Source organism: Trachinotus anak, unplaced genomic scaffold (genome assembly GCF_046630095.1).
Source record: "Trachinotus anak isolate AG129_WGS33_773 ecotype Australia unplaced genomic scaffold, CSIRO_AGI_Tana_v1 ptg000010l, whole genome shotgun sequence".
Taxonomy (NCBI): Eukaryota; Metazoa; Chordata; class Actinopteri; order Carangiformes; family Carangidae; genus Trachinotus; species Trachinotus anak.
The window spans coordinates 14015867-14037717 of NW_027273861.1; the positions used below are offsets into that span (position 1 = coordinate 14015867).

The 21851-nt window shown below is 40.3% G+C and overlaps 2 protein-coding genes across 3 annotated transcripts in view; both read right to left on the minus strand.

Moving 5' to 3' along the window:
- bend5 (BEN domain containing 5) overlaps positions 1-5844 on the minus strand; it is a 34397-nt gene extending 28553 nt beyond the window's left edge. Inside the window, exon 1 of the mRNA XM_071487776.1 lies at positions 5815-5844. The gene's annotated coding sequence lies outside the window, so the exon portion shown is untranslated. The remainder of the gene's footprint in view (positions 1-5814) is intronic.
- Positions 1-21851, minus strand: part of agbl4 (AGBL carboxypeptidase 4) — a 270269-nt gene that overhangs the window by 88216 nt on the left and 160202 nt on the right. For both annotated transcript variants that reach the window (XM_071487762.1, XM_071487763.1), the window contains one exon: positions 5815-5854. In XM_071487762.1, coding sequence (XP_071343863.1) covers positions 5815-5854 — 40 coding nt within the window. The remainder of the gene's footprint in view (positions 1-5814; positions 5855-21851) is intronic.

The following is a 21851-nucleotide window of genomic DNA, read 5'->3' on the forward strand; positions in this document are numbered from 1 at the left end:
TACGTAAATGTTGAGACACTAGATGCTGGTGCTTTATTGGAAAGAAGGAAAGGCTCCTGGGAGTCGACAACTTAATTCTCCCTACTAATAAAATATGAGAACTAAAAATTGTACTTCCTTTTAGTTTTACAAGCAATAAAGGTTTTACTTCAGTTACAGTTTCCTTCCTCACAAAGTTTACTTTTTGTTTTTATTTCTGTTTATGAGGGCTCATGCTTGGCTTGTTTTAGTTGACCATAATAAGTTTTTGTAGACAGACAACAAGGTTGCTGCCCATGACTGAGTTTTTTTATTTTGCAATAACTGGCAAACAACAGCTGAACCAATTTCCACACCTCCTTATTTTTCTAATGGCATGTTTGTTTTATTAACTGCTGCTCCTCCTGGCAAGTGGAATTTAAGCAAATGTAAGCGCAATACTGGAAACCTCATTTTCAAGTCTACTGTATGGGTGAAAATGTGAAATACAGTAAGTCTGAAATTTCACAGTTTTATTCATTAGTCTATTTTAAGAATAAAAAGTCATTTTTGACTCTAAATCATGGCTGATTACCTGGATTTGTAAGACATACTGTAGCCAGTAAACACATTTGCTGCTTGGTGAGGGATTCCATTGAACCTTCCTTCAATTTAATTACATTTCTTTTCATCACTGACTACTAATTGGGTATATCAGTTACTGTACTACTGGCAAAAATCTACTTGCACATTAATTTTTGTAGGCTATGTTATTTGATACATACTGGTAGCAAAGAGTGGTGATTTGAGAAGCTATTTAGGATTGTGCAATGTAGCTGTGTATGTACTTCTGAATAAAACCAAAAAGACACAACCCTTTTATCCAAAAATACAAATATAATTTGAAATTTGTTGATGTGATTTGATGTTGCTCCTGCTTTGATGTCTGTGATTTTGTTTAGAAAATATACCCTGACCAGGTTGTTTCCATGGAAACAATAAGGGTATAATAATTACGGTTTTCATCATGTAGAGACCATCAGCTCCATACCTCATAATTTTGTCCATGCTGTTGGTAATCTCATGCCTTTATTATGTTAAATTTACTTACTTCAATTTCCACAATACCACTATGACAAATGAAAGATTCAGACACTGCTTTTGAATATGAGAACCTGGCTGTGCAAAACCTAACCTCTGACCTCAGAGATATGTACAGTGATTTTGTCTGGAGAGAGCAAAGCAGGAAACACATAGAATAACTGCACGAAGAGATTCTCTAATGAATAACATTTCTATTCTGCTCTGACAGAAACAGCAGGGAAATGGAGATACAAAGAGAGAAGTGATAGAGTGAAAAAGAAGAAAGTGAGAGGAGAGATCTGAGAACTGCCTATTATCTCCATGCTGCTTCATTGCTTCAGACGCACACACACATACACACACATGCTGCACGTGTCTGTGCACAAACCTAAGTGTGTGCACAAGTATGCACACACTGACACACAACCATCCTCTCAAATCTGCCCAGATCTCATGAATATGATTGACCTTTTTTCCACTGTAATGCTGAGAGCGCATAAAGGGGAAAGGAGAAACTAAACAGAGGCAAGCAGAGTTAATTTAGAACAACACATTATTGGGTGCCGACTGCAGATATGGAAAAGGACAACCTAATCGATAAGCCAAAAGAATGACAATGGCCTCTCAAATCAATGTCTGCACCCCATTTTCTCACTGTGAAAAGACAAAGCCTTCAATGCAGGTGTTTTTTGTTGTTCTGTTTTGTGTTGTTTGCACCTGTGTGTGTGTGTGTGTGTGTGTGTGTGTGTGTGTATGTGTTTGTGCTCATGTGCATGTGTGTGTACCTGGCTGCTGCTGTGGTGGAACAGTTGCCAGGACTAATCATTATTTAGTTGTGGCGGGGCTGGAAAGGTCAGCAGTCTGAAATGTCAGGCTGTGTTCAACAGGAGCCAGATGCAGCCGTGCGCTGCTCAAGTGTCCAATTAAAGAGGGCCGAGTGAGGTTTGAGTGGGTCTGTGTGTGGGAGTGAGTGTGCATGTGTGTGAAATAAGAAAGAGGGAGAATAAAGACATACCGCGTTTCCGTGTGTATATACATATACATATAGTACATCACTTCTATAAATTACATCAGCGTGTGTGAATACATGTGTAGGTGTGAATCATTCTGCAGAGCAGCTAATGAACGCCATTAGAAACCAAGACCAACAGAGCAGCAGGGGCAGAATCCTCATCAAATCTCTCTCTCTCTCTCTGACACACAGCACGTTATGAAGCCACTTGAGCCTATTAGTTTGTTCACACCCATTGATTCCCCCTGCTGTCCATGCTATGAAGACGAAACAAAGGAGGGAATAATACAACAGAAAAGGGCAGGAGAAACAAGAGGACAAGGCAATGTGATAAAATAAGATCACTAATAAATAACAGCAGATAACGGGTGTTGCTCAAATGAGTAGAGGAGGAAGTGCCAACAGCAGAGTGGGAGGCAGTTGAGAGGGCGACAAGGAGAAAGGCAGCGAAGGAGCGGAAACTCCTTTAATCTGCAGGGAGAAGGAGAGGGTGTCCTGCCTGTGTTTCCCTATCAGAGTCATTCATCTGAACGCCTCACCTGCTCTTCATACAGCCATCATAATAACCTTCACCATGATCAGTGTGTGTGTGTGTGCATGTCCGCTCACCTACTGTGAATAGTAATAAGCAGCAGGGCAGAATAAAATATGTCTGCCAAGTTAAGAATATAATAGACTTCCCTTCAAGGCCACACGTAACAACAGCCTGAATAATGACCTGCAATAATTTACACAGCACACTGAGCCCTGCACTGGTCAGAGGAAGAAACCTTTCAGTGAAATATCATCGAAAGCTATTTCAGTCTATCTAGGGCCTCTCCATGGGTGCAAACTAAGCCCTAAGAGAGGGTTGTTCTACAGCACCAACGGCTGTAAGCTTATCCAAAGAGACTGATGCAAAGTCATAAAAAAATTAAGTTTTAAGCTATTTTAAGGTTAATTCAATTGGATGTTATAGTGACTGTTAACAGGACATCTCTAAGTAAAACCTCTGTAGTTGTGCTATTTTACCTCACTTATGAGACCATGGGGTCCTTAAGTTTGATGCTGCTTCCTGGCTAACCAAGAAAAAAGAGTGGAGAAAATTAAAATAACCTTGGACGGTATAGCGGCTTAGCACAACACTCAGTTCTCTTTTTTTTTTTTTCTCTCATTTTGTTGTGTGAGATTTCAATTTTCATTTCTTTTTCTCACAGATTATATTTATAATGAGGCACTACACAGACCTCTAAAGAGGTGGCTGCTTTCATAAAAGAAACAGTTTTTGTGACTGTCCTCTGTGTGCATGATTCTAAAACTCTGTGGGACTATTTGTCACTTCAAATCTATTCATAACCTGAGTTTGGTGGATAGTTAGTAAGAAATGTATTAGTGTTTCTTGAGCAAATTCGAGTATCAAGGACGAAGAGCTGTAATAGCATAGCGAGTAGTGTGTTCACCCAAACAGGTATGAAGCTTTGATTTGTGAATGAAACGGCACTGTGAATCACCAGTATTAACTTTAAGTGCTCCTATTGAGTCATACCCAAACAGAATAAAGTGAAAATAGCTGCCAGAAAGATGATAAAAATGGCTATAGAGCTCCGTCATTTGGACAAAGTTTGGCAACACATCTATAAGAGGTTCATGGCTCCTTTAGCGAGATGGGTGGACACATCCATATAGTCTAGTAATCTAAACTCCTAGCTCTAAACCTCAATTTAAATTATTTATATATATATATATATATATATATCATATCTCTAGATGAACAGCCCAGGAACATGCCCAGTAAGCAAACACTGTGATGTCACATTGGTTGCATCATTTGTTTCATACACACAGAATTGTATGATAATATAATCCTTCCCCCTTTTCCCCCCTCACATGGCTGAAGAAGGTGTTTGTATATAATCTTTCTCACATCCTCTCCCTTCTTCACCCTGTCTCTCTCACTGGTTGCCCTCTGTCAAACTGTGAAGGCCAAGGGCGAGTCCTGCCTCTGCCTAGGGCCTGAGGAACAGCTGCAATGTAAACCTGCTAAATTAACCCGGTCTCCATGAGCCTCACATACGCATTATTCTAATCAAAGCATATTAGATCATCCAGATACTTTAGACATATGGGTCTCTGTATCTTCCTCGCCGTCCCCATCTGTTTCTCCTCCCCAGTTTTTCAAATTTCTCCTTGCTCTTCATCTCAGTGGATCCCACGTTCTCACAGCTGCCTCTCTAAGACACTGGAATAAATTTCAAACACTGCAACTACTTTCTGACATGTTTTCACATCCAGTCAATCTCTGAGCACCATATGCGTGCCTGACGAATGCTGTACATGTTATGAGTTTGAGGTCCAAACTGAATACAATTCAAAGTCCTCTGCACAAACTTTACGCATATTTTACCTCCCATATGCAAAACAAAACCAAACCTTAAAGGATCTACCACTACAATATGCTCATAAACAATAATTCAACATCTAAATGCCTGCTTGCTACATATGTTTCAATAGTAGTCAAGTGTTTCTTGTAAAAGGCATTCAAGATTATATTTGACAGCATCTTAGAGCATAATAAATCATTGTAGTTGTGTTGATAGCATTTGGTACTGTTTGCAGTATGTGTTAAGGTTGCAGTGTTGTTTACTGTATCTGCATGGTTCAGTAGTGTGCATGAGCATCTGGGTGCTGTTCAGATTTCTTTGTACTAGATTTATAAAGTGTATTTATGATCGTATTAGTTCAGTCTATGAAAAATAAAGGAGTGAAAAACAACACAAACATAACTTCCCAAAGAGACTGCTTAGCACCAACAGTTTAAAACTGAAACATATCTCACTTACTGTCATATACTGTATGAGAAAGACAAGCAGCAAACTCTCATATATGAGAAACCAGCTAATATTTGGCATCGTCACATGAAAATGACTGAAACATTCAGCATTTCAATGACTATATCAATACATTCCATTTAGAAACTTTTACACACATTCACACAAACAAACAAACCCCCATACACACACTAACAAAGACACCTGTAGAGACATACAGTACATACACTATATACATAATGCATATATAGTCACAGTTTGTCAGTCAAGTGGACATAAACACAGCACAAATGAGAACACACCTAAACACACAGACTGTGATCATGTGTCACATAAAGGCTCACACATTATAAGAGTGGCTATGATAGGAAACTTAATAAAACTAATAATCTAATAAGAAGTCCAAGATGTGGACTGATGTCTTAACAAGTGCACATGAGCGCAAAGGGATGCATGCATACTTCCTGATGACTGATGACTTCTTATGACTACAACTGAATTCATGAGTTCCATGTTATCCTATAATAAAAGCGTCAAAGCAGTCTTTTTTTGACATTTAACACATCACATCATGAAAGAACATTCTTTAACACATGCTCAAGCAACTGACCAGCAACCAATAGTTCTGCTCCACGGTTTTCTACAGCACAGTTTTATCTGTGCTTGCCCCACTATTCAACTATGCAGTTATGTGTTTGTGTAGGAAATTGGCATCCACAAAACAGCATGTAACACTTTCAGCATTTAGGATTGGGTTAGAGAAAAATACTTGGGTGCTATAATGGCATGTTTCTGTCAAATCAACATCAAACCAAATTAGAAAACACATAAGGTACACTGATACTGAGCCTCCAATGGGAGCATCACAGCACAGTTTCATTTGAGTGGTGGTGGAGGGGGGTTGAATAGGTGGAATGTGGGTGAGAGTGAAGTCATAAGATCTCAGAGACTTACCGGAGTTGGTAATGGTTAACAGGTCTAGGCGCCGTTGTTGCTGGAAGAAAAAGAGAAAAGAAATTATCATGATCGATACTCAATATAACTATATAACTATAATTATCATACTTCTTCCAAATAACTTGACAATGCTATACTTCTGTTAAGGTTAAATCTTAATTAGTTCAAATTCCAATTTTCAAAGTGGTTTCCCCAACGCTCTCTCTCTTTCTCACTCTCCCTCTCTCGCTCTCTCTCTTTCTCTGTGTGTGTGTGTGTGTGTGTGTGTGTCCTCGTGGGTTTTGATGGAGTGTGTTTGAAAGAGTGTGCAATTTTACACTTGATGTCTCCAGCAGCTGAGAGGGAGTCTAGAGGAGGTGCTAGGTGGCTACCCCTCTCTTTAACCTGCTGCTTTTCTACACACACGCCCTTACAGACACACACACACACACACTCACTTGACTGTTGAGCACTGCAGTAATCAACACCCCAGCCCTACTCATCTATCAGTCCCTCAGGAAAGAAGATCTTCACATCCACGGAAAGGATGAAGGGTCTGAGTGTATGTGTGTGTGTGTGTGTGTGTTAGAGAAAGAGAGAGACACACACACAGTATGGCTAGGTCACAGTCAAAGCCAGCTTTTAGGACCAGACTTCATTAATATTCAAGCACCATACTAACCAGTCGCTGAGAGGGATAAGCAAAGTGACTCTCAACATACTCGGAGTCCTTCTCTATCCACCTACAGTGCTGCTTGGAGTGGAGCTCTCTGATAGGCTACTAAACACTTATTTTAGTATTTAGCAGATGCTCTTACTCAGAGTGACTTATAATATACAACATAAGTGGAAAGGGGTCCACTAGGTGCAGAGATACAGGAATAACTTTAGCCACGAGTTCACCAATACTGAGGTGTTGGTGAACTTGAGTAAGAGTAAAGGATGTAATGTTAAGAGTCACAGTACTCATGTCATTCAAAATAATCTCGTGACGACAAGTGTTAGAATGAAGATAAAGATAAGAAGGAGAATGTCTTTTTAGGTCATATAAGGCTACAGCCTACAGAATTTGACTTCTCCCTGTACGTGATGTTAAAAGAGTAATAGTGATTTAGTGTTGCATTTCCATAAATCTGAGGAACTTGGGAGAGACAAATTTTTTAAAAAGTGGTCAAATCCTAGAGGCTAGGAGTCGTGACTTTTGCAATTCTGATGTTAGAAAGGCGTTGGGGGGGGGGGGGGGGGGGGGGGGGTGTTCTGATGGAGTATAGAAGCACCTTAAGATACCCTGACATTTAACCCTTTGTGTGGGTAATATGTACAAATAATGTTTTATCAACGGAGGCCATTTTTTTAAATACATGCATACCTATTCAATGATTTCGTATTTTTATTCAATTTTAAATGGTGTATTTTAAAATTATAAAGTGTATTTATAAATTTAGGCATTAAAAGATACATACTGTTGTTTTTTCCCTGAGTCAAGCACTGTCTGCCAGTACAAAAAACTTTGAGTGAAGGTAAAGCTTAGGAGGACAGACGAAATGCTTTTATGAAGCAAATTATTACAAGTTAATGAGAAATGTGTGGGAGTGGTGCAAATTCTCAAAGTGGAGAGGGTGTCATGAGGGGCTTTATAGGGAGCTGAGATTTCAGTCAAGTACTAAAGAGAGTGAAAGATGCTTGTGCTTGGACTGAAGAGAGAAGGTCATCCCAGCAAACGGAATCCGGAAAAAGAAAAGTAGTCTTAGAAGACATATGCTCCACGAACATGCAAGAATTTTTGAGGTTGAAGCCAAAGGTGTGTTATAAGTAGGTTTATTTACTTATTTAGCCTTGAGTAAAGTGTGATTCTTTATCACACTGACATGATGTTCCCATTTACAAGCTCTGTACAGACTCTAGGTTACCTGGGAATATATGCCTCTGGTGCATTGTGTGTGTGGTGGTATGGATGCTGGAGTGGGTGACCATGTAAGCAGTAGAGGTCACTGTGACAACATGAGACACAAACAAGCTGTGATTATACACTCCACCATTACACACACACACACACACACACACACACAGACTCACACACAGATTTTCACACACATACAGTCCACCAACACTCAACTCTCTCTCTCTCTCTCTCTCTCTTTCTCACACACACACACACACACACACACACTGTTTCTACCACCTGTGGACACTGCTGACTCTCTACAGTCAGTCAGATATGGAGCCACAGCAGGAATCACTAACAACAGAGAAACATTTACACCTCTAGTTCTTCTTACTGTCTCTGAACGAGGGATAAGGCCTTGATTAGAACAACTAGACCTCAACCACACCCTTTAATACACCAGAAATTACAACATTACATTTGTTTTTGTATCGTAAAAACCCTACATCGAGATTTCTTTAGCAAATCCTATTATGTCTGTACAGCAGTAACTAACTTAAAAAAAACCTAAATACACATATTTTTCAACTTGGTTTCACTTGGATTTATTATTCATTCTTGTCATTATTTGGTTTCTGATTCTGTACTGAAATAGGCATGCAAAAAGGATACTGTCTGCCACATGGACAAATAATAGTAACTAATAAAAACAGATGCAAATCTGTTCTGGCCAGATTTTTCTGAAATGGTAGTCTGTGTAAGTAGGGAGGTTGTAGGGCTGTGGAGCACCCTCTATTGGTTCTCCAGGTTTCTACAAGTGAAACTATGGTAAACTGAATATTAATGCATAATTTGAAAATGACTCCTCATTTAAGATTATGGAAGAGTATGAGTGAGTGCACATGTATGGAATCAGGAAAACACATGTATATACAGATAACATACCAAGGATCAGGTAACTTCTAAACCTGATGGCATTTTAAAATCTATTCTCAAAATCTTCATGTCCTTTTTATATAGGTCTACACACATGTAAACTCAGTCAATCTGTAACGAGCAGATGAAAAGTGTGAGTGTTGTTGAGTGTTGTTCAGTCTGCCAGTACTTATACACAGATAATGAATCTGTAGTAGAGAATTACAACACACTACCACTGCTCTCTCTTCCTGCTGCTTTTGTTAGTCCTTAACATGGATAAGGTGCTTAGTGTTCTTTAGACGGGAGAGCGAGACAGACAGACACACAAAGAGGGAGAGAGGGGGGATCTGCCACCAAGAGAATTACATTAGCAAAAGCATTTCAGGGCAGAAAATAGGATTGAATTAATCTTCATCAAACATAGCCAAGAGCTGAGGGATCACACCCTGGTTGAAGCCAGCCCAGCCTCCGAGAGGCTGGCCACTGCCCTCTCACTGCTATAATGACAAACACACAACAGCTTAAAACCAACTGCAGTGAGTATTTGTTACTAATTGATTGACTGATTTCACCCTTCTTAATTCTACTCTGCATACTCACTACCCACTTGCTGGCATTCACTATGCAGGACAATAAAGTGATTGTCAGTATCTTTTGATATCTGAGTGCCAAAAACATATATATACTTTTTTATGGTTGACACCTTATCAGATACTAATTGAACAAACCTGATGTGAGGTTATACCTGCACATAACTCCATGAAGGTTAAATCATTATTTGCAAAAAAAAAAACAAAAAAAACCTGGCTCAAGTCCACAGATGTTTACCACAGGTGAATCTGAACTGGACCTGCCAGTTAAAGTGTTATTAGGTCAGAAAACAAGGAAGCAATTGGGAGCCAGAGGTGATGGCCGCTCCAGCTGTCACAGTAGTGGAGCCAGCGAGCGTGGACTCTGGGGCTCTGTGGCTAGAAGCACAGTAAACAATACTGATATAGTTCAAGGGACTGGAGTTCCGAATTATCTTAAAATAGCGACAGTGGTATATGAGAGCATAATGAAGTTTTATTTTTCTGGGCATGTAACCTGACCAGAGAGCTCACATCAGTGCTTCTATTCTTGGATGTTTTATGAATGCAGGCCCTGTTACAGATATTTACCTCCATAAGTGAAAAGATGCAATTTTTGCAAGGGCTTCAAATCAATGTAAACTTTGTATTCTGACTAAAAGACTAAAAAACTGCTCAGTTTCTCTATAAATGTCTCTTGATTCTGATTGCTGATTCTCTTGTTATTAGGTTCTTATAGGTTATTTCTCTCTGAAATATTCCTACAGTATTTTTTGAAATTTAATAAACAGGATTCTAATATTTTGATAACCACCACCCCCCCAAGGAAATCTATAATGTTTTAATCAGTATAAATACAGTCATTAACAGAACCAATCAGCAGACCAGATAGCAGACTGTGCCACCATCAAATGGAGTGACAGCAGTGGAAAAACCATTAATGTGCTAAACCCCTACTTTATGACTAAATTAAATATTCATGCACAATCTACCCAAAACCCATTTGCCAACATTTCCTCCAGAATTTACTTTTCATATTTGCTGATTGTTATCACACAGAAAAGAGAGTGTGAGGAAGTAGAAGGAGAGAAGGGGCAGAGGAGACATTGAGGAAGGGAGGGGGGAGTAACTAAAATCCCAACCATCATTTTGTAGCTCATTTCAAATTAATTTAAAGTCAATATGGCTAAATTACACTGCCACAGCCACCATCCAATGCAGTTTCCATTTAAAAAAAAAAGAATTTGATGTAGCTGTGGATGAGAGTACTATTAAAGTGAACCTCCATTAACAGGGAAATATTATATTGTGTGGGATGTTTTATTTCTGGAAAATGCACTATTAGTTTCATTAGGCTTATTTTTATTGTCACTATTAAGTTATTATATTAATTGCACAGACAGCTATCACCATAATCTACTACAAAATACGTACATGGAATCCAGAAGTGAAAGTTTGTATGAAGTCCTTTAAGTTTAAACCTGCAATAACTGACATGTCATCACTTTTTAAAGTAATGTGGCAAAATTTTTGGCAAGCAGTTGCCTCTTTGCATAACCTGTTGATACGCTGCAACGTTAGTATTTTGTGTGTGTGTTTTTTAAATTTGTGTTTCTGGCCACCTGTTCATTACCCACTCATCTTTTAGCTCTGTTTTTGGTCTCAACTCCTGAGGGAAATGTCTGGCTTTTCAGCTGCTAAATGCTCTATTATGTTCACCAGCTAGTCTCTAACTGTGTCTGTTTTTGTAGTGTACAATGGGTTTTTAGAGTTTTTGTGCTGAAAGCTATGCTGATAAGAGCAGTGAGAGTCAATCCAAAAAGCTGCATACCAGAAAACCAAAACAATGAACTGACAAATACTAAAACCTTCCGTAGAGTTGAGGGAGACTGTCCTGTTGTAAAAAAAAAAAACCCTTTGACAGGAGCAAAGACCTTAGGTGACGTATTGTATAGAGCGACAAAGTCTGTGTTATGAGGACGTTGGGGTGAATTGATGGTAGACAGGACTCACAGGACTTTCACATAGGATACCACTGTACATTTTCCATGTGAAGCTGATAGTCAACACTGTTTCTTTTATCCATTAATGTTTCACAACCTTAACTGCGTGTTAGTTATTCTAACTATGACGACAAAGGTCCCTTAACCTTAAAGAGATACTTATTTTAACCCTTTTCCTTTTCCTTTTCTAACCAAGCTGTTACACCTGTCACTGGTCCACTCCTTTGGCTCACATCCAGGGGTACGGACAAGGGACCTATATGGATTTATAGGTTGGAAGACTTGTTGAGCTCAGGGGAATGGCAGAGTCAGGTGGTAATTCTCTAAGGGTTCATCACTATAAATGACCCCTTTAACATACAAGTAGTAATGTGATCCATTGTTAATATAAAAATAATGATAATATCCCCATTAATGAATGAACATTGCTTAATATGTGCATGTTGGGTAATTGGCCTTTTGTCTAAATGCAATGTTGACATTACAGCTTGCTTAGTGCATTAATTATTGCTGTGCGCTGTGATCCCAGGTTTATGCCGTTGCTCTGTTGATGAGGTCACATGCAGGAAACAGACATCTGCAGCCAGTCGCACTGCAGTCCCCTGTGACCCATAAACGCACACACACACACGCTCACTCACTCACTCACAATCACATATACACCAGCACACATACAAACATCCCCTTATCATGTACTCAGGGTCAGGGCAGGGGTCGATGGTTGATGGTGTTGTGAGTGAGAAAATGGTTGTCAACAACCTGACTCATCTTCCATCTTCCCCTGGTCCTCTCTTCTCATCCCTGCTGTCCACCTCATCTGGAAAAACAGCCCAATCACCTCATCTGAATCACTTCCCTACTTCTGTGTAAGCTCACACAGTTGAAACCACACGACCACCATGGACACACATACACCCACAATGCCTGGACCGATCTGTAGCACTCCAGAGGTAAAAGGGGAACCAGCTTTATATGCCCATCTTTGTGTCTAGCTGCATCTTAGTCATCATCCTTTGGTAACAAAGAGGGGAGGTGAGGTAAGAATGAGCTAATGGGATGAGCCTTTTAAGATACTGGGTGTGGCTGTCTGGATCACTACATTTGAACACACCATAATGCAAGAGTATTACAGGTGTTCATGATGTAAGTCTTCCTAAAACTGCAAAATGTAAGTAAGTTCCACACTGACACATTTTCATATGAATGCAGGTTTTTAATTAGTATGTGTAAAAATCTAGCGCATTTAGCACACAACAAAGACTGGGACCAGAGATATTAGTATTGACAAAAATGTAGCAAATCATATTTTTCACTAAAAGTAGAAACTATCGCTATCTATCATTTCTGAAGGAAAATGGGTACTTGCCAGTAGAAATATGACTCGCATGACAGTGTTAGGTAATGTGTGTTGTGGCACTGAGATGAGGAGGGAGAGGATGGAGCAGAGGGGATGGAGAGTGGGGCTTTGTTGCGTGACCAAGAGCCCTTAGTTAAAAATACAACAAGCCAAATAAAAGATTTATTCCCTCTGAGAGCGGAGAGCAGCTTCCTTTTGAGCGATGGGAGAGGATAGCTGCGGCCACATGCACAGGGCACACAGTCCTCCCTGCTGCTGCCGTTATTACACACCCTCTGACACTGTGGACTGCAGTAATCTGATAACGTGCACAACAGCAGGCATGAACAGATAGAACATGTAGCTGATGCTGACACATGAATATGCAAGCATGCAGTCAAACACACACGTTCTGTATGCATATGGTCATATCGACACAAATGCACCAAGTCATTTCACGCCACGCCACTGCCTTTTCTCATAGCAGTTAAAAAACATGATTCAATTCCATCTTGATTTCATTAAATATTCATTAAGACCAATTAAAAGAGCAGATAAGCTGGCGGTGAGGTTTCCCTTTCCTCCATCTTTCTGTCATAGGCAGTCTGTCAGGTCACCTGCTTTTTGAACAAGGACCCCATGGGTCTTGGCTGTATGACCATGGTGCTCCACTTGTCTCTTTTTAAATACCCAGACTTTTACTTTGAAAGCAATAACTTGGTGCAGCTGGCTAATGAAAGCCCAGCAGAATGTCGTCAACCAGATGATAACAAAATGTCCCCTTAGCACTATACTCTAGGGCTAGGGTGACCTTGGGTGTGGCCACACTAATGTGGGTGTGTTACCGATATTCGACTAGTGCATTACCATCTGTTACAGCCTACAGGAGAGTAAATCTTTTCCTCGTTATTTAGGCAAGCTCTGAACAAGGTGTAAATTTGTTTTGGCTAAACAAAAAGCAATAAATGGAGATGCCGCCTGTATGAGGTCCTCTAGTGCAGAGATAACTACTAACTGGTAAGCTCTCTGTGACACATGGGGAGGAAACACCACAGCACAGCTACACTACATAAAATGCTTGTTGAAAAAAAATGTGCTCACCATGAGAGTGTGGTGTTTTTTCAACAAGCCCTCAGTCACCTCAGATCTAAAAGACCTGCTGTATGATTACCAAAGCCTTGTAAAAAAGGAGAAAGGGAAGTGTGAGTCACATTTAAGGGGCACAAAACACATCCCTGGATACAAAGCAGGCAGTGTGAGGTGGACCTGCAAGAGTCAGGATTTTCTTGAGCTGACCGAGTCCTAACTGCCCCTCTCTTCAGCCTGATGGTGGTCAGCTGACACCTCTCTGTCTTACTGTCTAAAACAACAGCTAGACCTCTGATGGTATGAGTACAAAACTGATTATTGCCCCATGGCTTGACTTATTCTAATACCAAGTATAATTATGAACAACCTTTTACTGGCTGTTTCCAGACATTCACAGATCCCCATAAAGAGTTCAGGAGAAGACTAGATGATCTTAACACACTCACACCACTGCTCAGCTGGGAACTTGTGAGCATCTCCATGCTATTATCTGGTATCTTGTGCCTCTCACCATGAAAAACTTGAAAGAAGGGGACAGTCTAATCCCTGGCAAGGTGTTGTGCTTCAGAGACATCACTGTGTGTACAATTTAGCTCAATTTCTCTTTGTCTTTTAATGTTTGTTCAATTAAACATTGCATTCCCCCAATGATTTGACATTTCACATAACAAAAGCCAGATTACATAACCTTTGTCCAACCCGAGAAGGCCTCTGCCGTCAAGGGGACTTGAGGCCTATGCATCTCAATAAGGTCACTATGTTGTTTTTGGGGTCCAGCTGTGTGTCCTGTGTCTGTCTGGTCAACCAGCCAGACATGACAGAAGATTAGAACAGTGATAGAGACACCGGTCACCCAGCATCAATGATTGGGATGGTATGTGGTTAACTGCAACTGTGCATCTGTACTTTTACTCTAGTGTTCTTGTTTTACCATCACTTTGCACATTGTCATGTCTCCTGATGATCATGTCTATCAGATATTTATAAAAATAAAAATAAAAACTAATCTGTGTGTGTGTGTACCTGTGTATGACTCTGTGTACATGTGCGCAGTAATGGGTAACCTAAGAGTCCCTGCTGAGCCAAGAGTTTCCTCTGTGACCTGGAAAAGAATCAATGACAGCATCTTGACACTTGGGACCAATCAATGACTTCAGGACACTGATAGCATACTTGATACCTCAACACACAATTTCTCTCATACACACACATAGAAGGACTCTGTCCTAACATCATTTCCCCATTGGGCTGTGATTGACCCCTGCCTGATGGAGTGCAGGTGTAGTGACCTGGTATTTACCAGAGAACGCTGAATCAATGCTCAGTGGCAGGCACACAGTCAGGACAACCCCACAGCATTAGTGAGCAGAGATCAAGGCTTGGCTGCTCCAACACTACTGGGTCTGATTACTGGGCAAGAGTATTACTCATTTAAACACAGAATACTGCTGTTTTCTGAACTTGATTACTTTTTATAATTGTACAAGGCAGTTGAAGGTTCTTTAGGATTGTTCTTTTTCCCTAAACAGTCTACTGTGAAATTAAAGTGACAGAAAAAAAGTAACTCACCTGAAATTATGTGTCTTTGATCATGGTATTGCATTGTCAGTGTGGGGTGAATGTTGGTTTATTACAGGATCACAGTAAAAAAAAATACAAGTCAATTTGTCTTTCATCAACAAGTTTAACACAGCAGGCTTTCCATTATATTACAGTGTGTGGTCTGTCCCGCTGTGTGTTACTTTTTTTCATCTTTAGGAAACACTTCATTGTCAGTAGTATAGTGGAAAATCCACCTTGGTTATAAAGTCTTATATATTTCTATCATTTTCTGTTAGGGTTCTTAAATGAACTGTGAGAGATGGAAAATGAAACTGAGATTCTTCCATATGGGGCTTGGAGCTCTTTCCAGAGTTGTCAGCAAACTTTTACAAGGTTTTTGCGACAGAAACTGAAACTTATGCTTCTGCACAACAGTGAACTTGAGTACTGACTTGTCGATCTCCCTGTCTTCAGACCAACCCTACTGGAGTATCAATTGACAAGACGTAAGGCTGAAAAGTTCACCCATCTCTCCTCGGGGCCTAATTGGAGCTGAAGGTCAGGAGACGTGTATGTTCCTATTGGTTTATTGCCTTTATGGATCCAACAAGACTGGTGAATGTGTATGTGTGGAGGCCATGAAACAATTCTCCCCTCTTGTGTCTTGCTGCCTTTTTCCATTTCAAAACCTGTTATTTTTATTTTTTTATGATATCCCCCAAAACAAATTCAAATGTCTGTTATCTTCAAGTAACCAGACAGCGGGAGACATATTAGAAAAGAAATGAAACAAAATGTTGTGTGACTAAAGCGTTTTCTCCAGCACAACTTTTCCATTTAGCTGAGTTCAATCAGGTATCGGAATGGAGTGCTGAATAGTTCTTTAAAGCTGAAGCAGGCTGGACTGCTGTGCTACTGGTAATTAAGCGGGACAATAATTAGCTGCTACTGGAGGAGAGAAAGGGAGGGTAAAAAAAGAGTTTGAGGGATGCACTGAAACACAAATGCAAGCAAAGAAAAACAACACACATACACACATACAATTAAACTGCAAGATGCAAGAGATGTGTGTGTCCCTTCTCCATGTCAAAACAGCTAACACCCTCTCCAGATGTTGATGTGTGGACCAGATGGATGCACTGTTTGGTGTCTGGTAACTTCTAATCACAGCTTAGAATGAGAGTGGGATCAAGAAAAAACATGGAGGATGATAAGCAAAGTGGGAGAAGAAATGATAAAATGAAGAAGATTGATCAGGACGACAACTTATTTGAAGAGGACAAACCCACAAGAGGAAACTGTGCTCACAAGCACCACTAAGTGTGTATGGGAAGGAGTGAGAGGGAGTTATGCTGTATGCCGTTATGCTGCTCCTCTCTCTCTTTCTCTTCCCCTCTCTGTCAGGAAAGGGTCGGTTTTCTGCCAATGCTGTGGGACTTGGAACCTAAAAATCAATTTAACATCGGAGCTAAACAAAGCTGCATTGACCATCACAAGTACCTGGCTTATGGCCAGTTCCATTAGCCTTGCGAGTATGTGTGTGTTTGCGCACGGGGCTGGTCAAGAGGTTGAGTAGTGCCGTTGTGGAGCATGTCTGGTCTACTTGTGTATAACCTGTCTGTGTAGACATTGAGCAAGACAGGGATAGCAGCCAGAATGAGATCTTATACAGTACGTTGTCTTTCTGCTGATTGCTGGGAATCTTGAGGCCTGAGTGTTTCCCAAGGCAGCAACTGAGCTATCAGTTTCATTTGAACAAGAAAGCAGGCAGGCAGAATGAAGACAGGTAGAAAGCATATAGAGGAGAAGACACACAAAATAAAAGCAGCAGATTCAAAAGATAAGAATGTTATAACATTCGTTGAAAAAAAAAAAATTGTTAGAATGAGAATGTTAGAATCACATTAGCTAAGATTATAACTTCATGAAGGGATTCATGTAATGTAACAAATACACTGACTAATAAGGTAATAACCTAATGACTGACAAATTTTGAATTATTGCACAATCTTATTATGCCCTTAGCTCTACTTTATGAGAAAAATCTTTTTTTTTTAGCACTTACCTGCTTAGGGGTCATGGTGGGAGCAAACTAAATAAAGACATCCTTCTCTACAGCCCAAGGCATTCCCAGACTAGATGAGATGGGTTAACCCTTCCAAATACTGTCTGCCCCGGGGTCTCTTCCCAGTCGGATATACCCAGATAACTGAGGCCTCTAAAAGATATCCTGATCATGTAACTGAACTGGCTACTTTCAGCACAAAGCTCCATTTGAATATCTCTCACCCTGTCCCAACACTGTCTGGGTTCAGCAGTAAAGTAAACTAATGTCTGCTCTTTGTTTCCATGATCTTTCTCTTAAGGTTACTATCTAGGACTTATGACTTAAAGGTTGGAAAGTAAAGTAAATGGTTAACTAAACTTGAAGATGCTGCCCACCATTCTAGCTGCTTCCCAGTCAGCTTCTCAAGTACTCGGTAGAAATCATTGCCCAGTCAAGCCAGCAGGACTACTGCTGAGTTACCAGTCATTTACAAAGAGCAGGCATGCAATATTTTGGGCAACGAACTCAACACTTTCAACTCCTTGGCTGCACATCGAGAGTGTGTGGCTCACTTTTCTGTGACTAGGACAGAATCCATGTTGCTCTTCCAAAACTGAATATTTAAAATCTGGCCATAATCTTTGGGGTTTCTGTGGGGGCTGAGCAGTGTGATAACTGGATAAGTGAAGCGCACCCTCAAATCCACTTTCTTTTTTTTTTTTTTTTTTTTTTTTATAAATAAGAAACCAACAGTGTCATCTGTCAGTCCACTGCAGCATCCCCAGTCTGCACACTGAGGGAGAGAAAGAGGAGAAGGAGCCATGTGCCTTCAGCATTTCAGCCAGATCTCATTCATTCCACTGCCACTGTGGAGCTTTTTAACTACCTCAGTTACTTCATATAACAAAGGAGAGTCTGACTATGGGAAAAATATTTTCCATCTACTCCTCTATAAGGGCATGTAATTTGGCCAACCCCTCCACAACGTATGGTGGCTCCCTCTCTGTGGGCTTACCACTTGCAAAGATGGATTAAGGGTTTGAGGTGTTGCTTGCCTGACAGAGGCAGTAATATTTTTCATATAATATAACAATTTATTGTAGCATTATCCAGAATTTTACGACATTAATATGCTGTACATTTTCTGTGAAAAGCTGTTTATCCACTCTGACAGAACCCTTGTTGTTAATAGGTAGTGGGGCCTCCCTGTGGCAAAGGCTGCACCAACACTAACCTTGCCCCAGCCCCTCCCCACCTCCATCTTGCCACGCCTAGTTTCCTCTCCCTTGCAGTTCTAGATCTTACACAGCCCTGGCACCTCAGTCAAGGTCTCCCCTCCTCTCAGGAGTCTCTTTTCCTCTCCTGAGATAAAACAAACAAGAAAACAGTCGTTTGACGCATCTGTAATCACCTTAGCTATATCCGCTGGAACTGAGGGCTTTTAATTTGCCGTGCTTTTAATTTGTTTTCACAGCAGTTTTGAGCAAATTGAATTTGTTAATTAAAGCAGCAAAATGAAATGCTGAGCATTATTGACGAGATGCTAATTGGGTTAGTGTGAAAATTGGAAGAGGGGATGAAGTGGTGTGGGTGGGGGCTAACAAGAGGGTTGTGGGGGAGAGCAGGGCATTTTGGGGTATCAATAGTCAGGACAAATCACATTATGGTACAGCACAAGAAAGGCTACATGCCAAGAGGCCCCATGGCGGCTCCGTTATGATCTGTGTGTGTGTGTGTGTGTGTGCATGCACACTATACATCTCCCCAGGCCTTTTTTGGCAGTCATACACAAACACAGATAGACAGCTGTACTTCCTCCTGATATCTTTCCAACACAAATAAACATAACCCTATGTATACACACATGCATGCAATACACTAGCACAAACAGGCAGACAGACACACACAGACACAGAGTAGCAGATGTCTTATTTCTAGGGATGCACAATGTTATCGGCATGAAATCGGCCGATAAAAATTTTAAATTGTAATGCTTGTAAAGGACCAGTGATGCTAGCCCTCTTAGCATGTTTAGCCTGACTTCCCAGTGGACTAATGTAGACTTCACCCTTAAAAAAGCTGTCCTCCACTAGGGAAATAGGGAAATGGAAAATAGCAAAAGAGAGTGTGCACGGAGTGCTCCATGACAATGCGGGCAACATAGAGTCCGGTTCTACCATGAATGGGCACACATTGCAGTTGGCTGTGCATGAAGGTGTCCTGTCCTAGTGCAGGGTTGCAGATGTTGTGGATGTGGGAAGGAGAATAAGTGGGACACTTCAAGCACTCACAACTTGCATGCAGTCGCCTACAAGCTGTACGGAAGGGGCACATTTGACCACTGGAAATGGAAATGCAACCTGGCCGATTTCCCTGCGCTTGCTCATGCAGCATGCAAATACCCGTGTGTGCCTAGTACAAGTGTTGACAGTTAACAGTTGTTAAGCACTGCCTCTGATGTGAGAGACGAAAAGAGAAATCGACTAGACTGTGAAAAAGCAGAGATGCCGATTCTTCTGCAGAAAAACCTAACTGCTATTAGAAAAGCTAAGGACCACCCTACCAGTCAGCAGAAGTTTGTTTGTCTCAGTTGTTACAGTCATATAAGTGGCTCACAGGTCTGGACTACAGCTGCTTTTATATCGAGAACATAAAAACAATGTTTAGAAGATTTACTCTTTTAATTGAAAATGTATTTTACTTTAAAAACATATGGCATATCTTTGTGCACTATAGAGCTCACTGGGTTTTTACAGTGATGTTAGTGGCTCACAAAGAAAGTTCACCGTCATGGGGCTGTTACAGTGCTGTTTGTGACTTACAAAAAAGGCAAAATGATCCTCAGTTTTACTGCTACCCTTTTAAGCCAAAAATAAATGTGGCATATAATTTACAGCTCATCCACATTGAAATGATTTCCCTCTTTATTTTACTTGTGTGGATTTCTATATTTGTAAAAGGATACATTTAGGGTATAATCAAATGTTGTTTGTCTTGTTTTATGTCTGTATATACAGGTTTGTCATCACAATCAGAGTCATAGGCTAATTCTAGTGCAGGAGAGACTTAGTGTTATTCTCTCAAATTAGATTAAAAAAATGTGTGTGTATATATTGGTATTCGTATCTGCAATCGGCCAAATCATGTTTGATAATATCGGCATATTGAATATTGGCAAAAATCCAATATTGTGCATCCCTACTTATTTCATTAACAGAGGCTTAAGAAATACAGTAATATATGTCTATTTCACATATGATACATGTTTAAAAATAGATCCATAATAAACCAAACAAGGACAGAACTATGTGGTAAGTAGTTAAGGGCTTTTAAAGGCTCTGTTTTTCTCAAACCACACCTACGTGCATCTGATATCACACATGCACATAGGTGTGGCAAATGTATTTGTAAAACTTTGCTGACCAAAGATGCAATCACAATCCTGCTCTGTATAGTACAGTCTCAAAAAGGGGCTGGCGCAGCAAAGATATGTAGTTAAGTGAAAAAATATCTTATTATCAGGTGTAGTTAGGACAAGCTTCAATAATGGCAAATCAAATAAGCTGCTCTCCTCCTTAAAAGCAGCACACTCCCAGACATGATGTAGATAATGGGCTGGAGGGAGAGTCCACTCTGACTGATGGATTTGTCTGGGAGATGCTGAGTTCAGAAGTACAAATATACTACAGTATGACAAGCACAATGTAAATAAACAGCGATCCAGACAGGATCCAGGCTGTCAGGGGCAGATGATGTTCCTCTTTGAGCAGAACTTACATGTCAGGAGAGATTGATATCCCTGCCACTATACTTTTACCACAAAACTGTATAGGAGACATGTTGTTACAACTACCTAATAACACAAGTGTTGCATTTAATTCGTCATGTTTGGATACTGGGAGTTCACTAATAGTCTGTGAAAGCTGTTTATACGATTGCATAAACAGCCTTCATGACAGACAATAGCATCCTCTTGCCTGGTTCATTTTTAAACACAAGTATTTTCCTGTTAGTTTTTAGCATATCTGCTGTGTGGTTATGTGGTTAGGCTGTCCTGCTTAGCAGCACAGCTTGTTATTTTTACTTTGTGGAGTGCTTGTTTGGCAGTGGCATCATTATAAAAACTGAAAAAGTATTCCATCCCCCATCTGGTCTTTGCACTTAAGCATGCCTCAAGCATTGTTATACTATTGCAAATAAACAAAAAAAATACTTCATAAAAACTTCATAAAGAAGGAATCACAGTGTTATAATTAATATGTTATTAAAGTCTTTTTGTATAAGGATACTGACTGGGGACTCTAAAGTACTATTTACCCTGTTGAGAATTGCTTAACTTTGTTTGCAAAAGTACTATTACAATCAAGTCGGTGATATAATTTAATGCTTGGACAACCTTTTCTGAGGTTTGTATGTATGTGTGTTTGAATACATTCCCACTTGCATATACACATGTAGTTAAGAGAATTTGCACAAGTGAAGGAAACTATGAACCTCCCCACCCCCTGCCTAACAGTCTAGTATTAAACATCACTCCTTAACCAGCTCATTGACCCCTCAGAGCTCTGCTGAGCTGTTCAGTGCTAAGATCACTCGGTCTCCCTCTGGGCATGTTGGCCCAATGCACTACTAATGAGAAGAATTCACTCATTTGGCTAGAGATCCA